Genomic DNA, 5,332 nt, shown 5'->3' with positions numbered 1-5,332 from the left:
TTAGCCAGGATGGTCTTGATCTCCTGACCTCGTGATCCGCCCATCTCGGCCTCCCAAAGTGCTGGGATTACAGGCTTGAGCCACTGCGCCTGGCCATTAATTTGTATTTTTAATAGAGATGGGGTTTCATCGTGTTGGCCAGGCTGGTCTCAAACTCCTGACCTCCGTGATCCACCTGCCTCAGCCTCCCAAAATGCTGGGATGACAGGCATGAGCCACTGCGCCCAGCCTATAATATCCTTCATAATAAACTAGTAAACATAAGTTAAGTATTTCCCTAAGTCCTGTGAGTCACTCTAGCAGATGATCAAGCCCGAGGAGAAGGCAGAAATTCTGGAGGCCCCGATTTGCAATTGGCATCTGAGTGGATGACAGTCTTGTAGGACTGAGCCCTCAACCTGTGGAGTCAGACTTCAACTCCAGGCAGATAGCATCAGAACTGAACTATAGGGCACCCTACTGGTGTTGGAGAATTGGGCAGTTTGGCAAAAACAAACAAACAAAAAAATCCACGTCTGATCACTGATGTATTCTGTGTTGTGTTGTGTTGTGTTGTGTTCTGTTGTGTTGAAGGTGAGAGTAAGAATACAGTTTTGGCTGGGTGCAGTGGCTCACGCCTAGAATCCCAGCACTTTGGGAGGCCGAGGCGAGCGGACCACCTGAGGTTGGGAGTTTGAGACCAGCCTGGTCAACATCATGAAACCCTGTCTCTACTAAAAATGCAAAAAAATATTAGCCGGGCAAGGTAGCACGTGCCTGTAGTCCCAGCTACTTCGGAGACTGAGGCATGAGAATCGCTTGAACCCGGGAGACAGAGGTTGCAGTGAGCCGGGATGGTGCCACTGCACTCCAGCCTGGGCAACAGAGCGAGACTCTGTCTCATAAAAAAGAAAAAAAAAGAAAGAAAAAAAGGAAAACAGTTTGGCATTTCCTGTCTCTTACAGCGTGTACACACACAGCTCAGCACACACATGTGCTTGCACATGCATTTGATTCCAGTGCCCTCTGCACACTTGTGCATTTGGGTGCACCCTGTGCCACTGGGTACAGCGGTCCCTTGGGGGAGGAGGGGTCCTGGCCAGGTAAGGCTCCTCCTCCTGCAGTTCACGGCCTGGTGGGGGGCTGTCCCTGCAGACGTCGATGAATGCCTGTCCAGCCCGTGTGTGAACGGCGTCTGTCAGAACCTGGCTGGCTCCTACACCTGCAAATGTGCCCCTGGCAGCCAGCTGGACTCCTCTGGTACCATTTGTCTAGGTGAGCGGCCCCGGAGCCTGATGGCGTTCCAGAGGCTGGGCATCTGTGGGTCAGGGTGCAGGTGTGGGCCCGGCAGGTGAGACAGGTGACCCGCCTTTTCTCCCCAGACAGCACCAAGGGCACCTGCTGGCTAAAGATCCAGGAGAGCCGCTGTGAGGTGAACCTTCAGCGAGCCAGCCTGCGGTCTGAGTGCTGCGCCACCCTCGGGGCAGCCTGGGGGAGCCCCTGCGAACGCTGCGAGATTGGTAACATCCTCCTCGGGGCCTCCCAGGTGCCCACGGGAAAAGCCCTCAACGGGGCAGGTCCCCCCTGGGACTGGCATGAGCGAATGACTCCGCTCTTCATTCTCATTCTCCCAATTGCAGACCCTGCCTGTGCCCGGGGCTTTGCCCGGATGACGGGTGTCACCTGCGATGGTAACTCCCTGCCTGTGTCCAGCTCACCCCCACTCCAGAGCCCGCACACCACCAGTTGCATCACTCCCATGGGTGCCACCTCCGGCCCCGCCCTGGAATCTTTTACGATGGGGACAGACGTTCTCCCTCCCTGGTCCCCAGGCCTTCTTGACAGTCCCCAATCCCTGTCCCCATCCCCTTCCTTCCTCCCCAAGGACAACTTGAGACCCCAGGGGAATGGCCAACCAGCGCCCTTCCCCTCCCTGGACCCTCCGGCTTTCCCTCCTCCCTTACTTTCTGCCACCCAGATGTGAACGAGTGTGAGTCCTTCCCGGGAGTCTGTCCCAACGGGCGTTGTGTCAACACTGCCGGGTCTTTCCGCTGCGAGTGTCCAGAGGGCCTGATGCTGGAAGCCTCGGGCCGGCTGTGCGTGGGTGAGTCCAGGGGAGGTCCACACACGAGGCCGTCCGTCCTTCCTTCGTTCCCTCCACCCGCAGCAACTCAAGGAACAGGAGAGATTTTTTTTTTTGAGACGGAGTCTTGCTTATGTCGCCCAGGCTGGAGTGTGGTGGCGCGATCTCGGCTTACTGCAACTTCTGCCTCCCGGGTTCAAGCCATTCTCCTGCCTCAGCCTCCTGAGTAGCTAGGATTACAGGCACGCACCACCACGCCTGGCTAATTTTTGTATTTTTAGTAGAGACGGGGTTTCACCATGTTGGCCAGGCTGATCTTGAACTCCTGACCTCAGGTGATCTGCCCGCCTGGGCCTCCCGAAGTGTTGGGATTACAGGCGTGAGCTGCCGCACCTGGCCCGAATAGGAGAGATTTCAGGCATCCTTTGGGATCCTCCGCCTCTGGCTAACACATCATGAAAGACATTTGGGTGGGTTTTTTTTTCCTTCTTCTTTTTTCTTGAGACAGGGTGTCCCTCTGTCACCCAGGCAGGAGTGCAGTGGCACAATCTCATCTCACTACAACTTGCACTTCCTGGGTTCAGCTGATTTTTGTACCTTGATCTCCTGAGCAGCTGAGACTACAGGTGTGCACCGCCATACCCAGCTAATTTATTTCTTTATTGGTACTTTTTTTTTTTTTTTTTTTCAGTAGGGACAGGGTCTCACTATCTTGCATAGGCTGGTCTCAAACTCCTGGCCTCAAGGGATCCCCCCACCTCAGCATCCCAGAGTGCTGGAATTCCAGCCAGGATTTATCTTTGACGACGGTTTTAGGTTCACAGCAAATATGAACACATAGCCCCCACCTCCACACATGCACAGCCTCCTGCACTATCAACATCTTGCCCCAGGGTTAGAGCGTGCATTTGTTACGATGGATGAAACCACGCAGGTACATCACTGTCATCTCCAAGTCCATAGAGCACCTTAGGGTTTACCCTTGGTGTGTTGGACATTCTGTGGGTTTGGACGAATGTATAATGACATATGTTCACCATTGTAGTGGCACATAGGGTAGTTTCACTGCCCTAAAAATCCTTAGTGGCCAGGCATAGTGGCTCACGCCTACAATCCCAGCACTTTGGGAGGTCGAGGTGAGCAGATCACTTGAGTTTGAGATCAGCTTGGCAACGTGTAGAAACCGAGTCTCTATTAAAAAATACAAAAGTTAGGCCGGGCGCGGTGGCTCAAGCCTGTAATCCCAGCACTTTGGGAGGCTGAGACGGGCGGATCATGAGGTCAGGAGATTGAGACCATCCTGGCTAACACGGTGAAACCCCGTCTCTACTAAAAATACAACAACAACAACAACAACAAATTAGCCGGGCGTAGTGGTGGGCGCCTGTAGTCCCAGCTGCTCAGAAGGCTGGGGCAGAAGAATGGCATGAACTTGGGCGGAACTTTCAGTGAGCCGAGATCAGGCCACTGCACTCCAGCCTGGATGACAGAGCGAGACTCCATCTCAAAAAAAAAAGCCTTAGTGGCCGGGCATGGTGGCTCACGCCTGTAATGCCAGCACTTTTGGGAGGCCAAGGCGGGTGGATTGCTTGAGGTCAAGAGTTCAAGACCCGCCTGGTTAACATGGTGAAACTCAATCTCTACTAAAATACAAAAATTAGCCAGGTGTGGTGGTGGGTGCCTGTAATCCCAGCTACTCGGCAGGCTGAGGCAGGAGAATCGCTTGAACCCGGGAGGTGGAGGTTGCAGTGAGCTGAGATTGTGCTACTGCACTACAGCCTAGGGGACAGAGCGAGACTCTGTCTTAAAAAAAAAAAAATTCGTCAGGCACAGTGGCTCACGCCTGTAATCACAGCACTGTGGGAGGCCAAGGTGGGCAGATCGCTTGAGTTCGAGATCAGCCTGGTCAACGTGGTGAAACCAAGTCTCTACTAAAAAAACCCAAAAGTTACTTGGGTGTAGTGGCACACACCTGTAATCCCAGCTTCTCGGGAGGCTGAAGCAGGAGCATTGCTTGAACCTGGGAGGTGGAGGTTGCAGTGAGCTGAGATGGTGCCACTGCACTCCAGCCTGGGCGACAGAGCAAGACTATGTCTCAAAACAAATCAATCAACCAATGAATCAATCATTAAAACAAATATATGGATAGAGGGGCTTAGAACAGTGCTACAGAGCAGTACACATAGTACCCTCCCAGGCAGTGCCTGGAGGAAGTCACCCTTTTTCACTCTGGCCCTCGACCTGACTGCGTCCGGGAGAAAGTTTCCAATGGGAGTGACTGAGCGGCATGCCTGTCTCGCAGCGGGCACAGTGTGGCAGGGGTGGGGACGCAGTGACCGTTCCCTTGTGCAGATGTGAGATTGGAAGCATGTTTCCTGCGATGGGACGAGGATGAGTGTGGGGTCACCCTGCCTGGCAAGTACCGGATGGACGTCTGCTGCTGCTCCATTGGGGCCGCCTGGGGAGCCGAGTGCGAGGCCTGCCCGGATCCCGAGTCCTTGGAGTTTGCCAGCCTGTGCCCGCGGGGGCTGGGCTTTGCCAGCCGGGACTTCCTGTCTGGCCGGCCGTTCTATAAAGGTGCGGTTGGGGAAGGGGTGAAGGATGGGGAGGGGCACGGCACAGGCAAAAGCCTGGAGATGGCAGATGTGTTTGGGGAAAAGGGGATGTGGGCAAGGCCAGGCACAAAGAACCCAGGGAGGGCTTGGTGTATGGATCCCGAGCTTGGGGACGTCAGGGTGGTTTGATGCCCCTGTACTTCAGATGTGAATGAATGCAAGGTGTTCCCTGGCCTCTGCACGCATGGTACCTGCAGAAACACGGTGGGCAGCTTCCACTGTGCCTGTGCGGGGGGCTTCGCCCTGGATGCGCAAGAACGGAACTGCACAGGTAGGTGCCACCTCTGCCTCTTGGAGAGAGCGTGATCCTTGGCAGGGATCGGGGCCTCGAATAAGACGTAGAGACAATGCCCGTTTTTCTTTTTCTTCTTTCTTCCTCTTCCTCTTCCTCTTCCCTCTTCCCTCTTCTCCTTCTCCTTCTCCTTCTCTTTCTCCTTCTTCTTCTTCTTCTTTTTTGAGACGGAGTTTCACTCTTGTTGCCCAGGCTGGAGTGCAATGGCACGATCTCGGCTCACTCCAACCTCCGCCTCCCAGGTTCAAGAGATTCTCCTGCCTCAGCTTCCTGAGTAGCTGGGATTACAGGCATGTACCACCATGCTTGGCTAATATTGTATTTTTCTTTTTTTTTTTTTTGAGATGGAGTCTCGCTCTGTCT

At 54.3% G+C, this 5,332-nt stretch overlaps 1 protein-coding gene across 1 annotated transcript in view; it reads left to right on the top strand.

The window, feature by feature from the left end:
• FBN3 (fibrillin 3) overlaps window positions 1–5,332 on the top strand; it is a 101,863-nt gene that overhangs the window by 27,835 nt on the left and 68,696 nt on the right. Inside the window, exons 18-23 of the mRNA XM_011943601.1 lie at window positions 1,135–1,254; window positions 1,362–1,499; window positions 1,620–1,670; window positions 1,958–2,083; window positions 4,415–4,639; window positions 4,823–4,948. Of these exons, the coding sequence (XP_011798991.1) occupies window positions 1,135–1,254; window positions 1,362–1,499; window positions 1,620–1,670; window positions 1,958–2,083; window positions 4,415–4,639; window positions 4,823–4,948 (786 nt within the window). The remainder of the gene's footprint in view (window positions 1–1,134; window positions 1,255–1,361; window positions 1,500–1,619; window positions 1,671–1,957; window positions 2,084–4,414; window positions 4,640–4,822; window positions 4,949–5,332) is intronic.

Source organism: Colobus angolensis, unplaced genomic scaffold (genome assembly GCF_000951035.1).
Source record: "Colobus angolensis palliatus isolate OR3802 unplaced genomic scaffold, Cang.pa_1.0 Scaffold22, whole genome shotgun sequence".
Taxonomy (NCBI): Eukaryota; Metazoa; Chordata; class Mammalia; order Primates; family Cercopithecidae; genus Colobus; species Colobus angolensis.
This window is presented reverse-complemented; position numbering and strand designations above follow the sequence as displayed.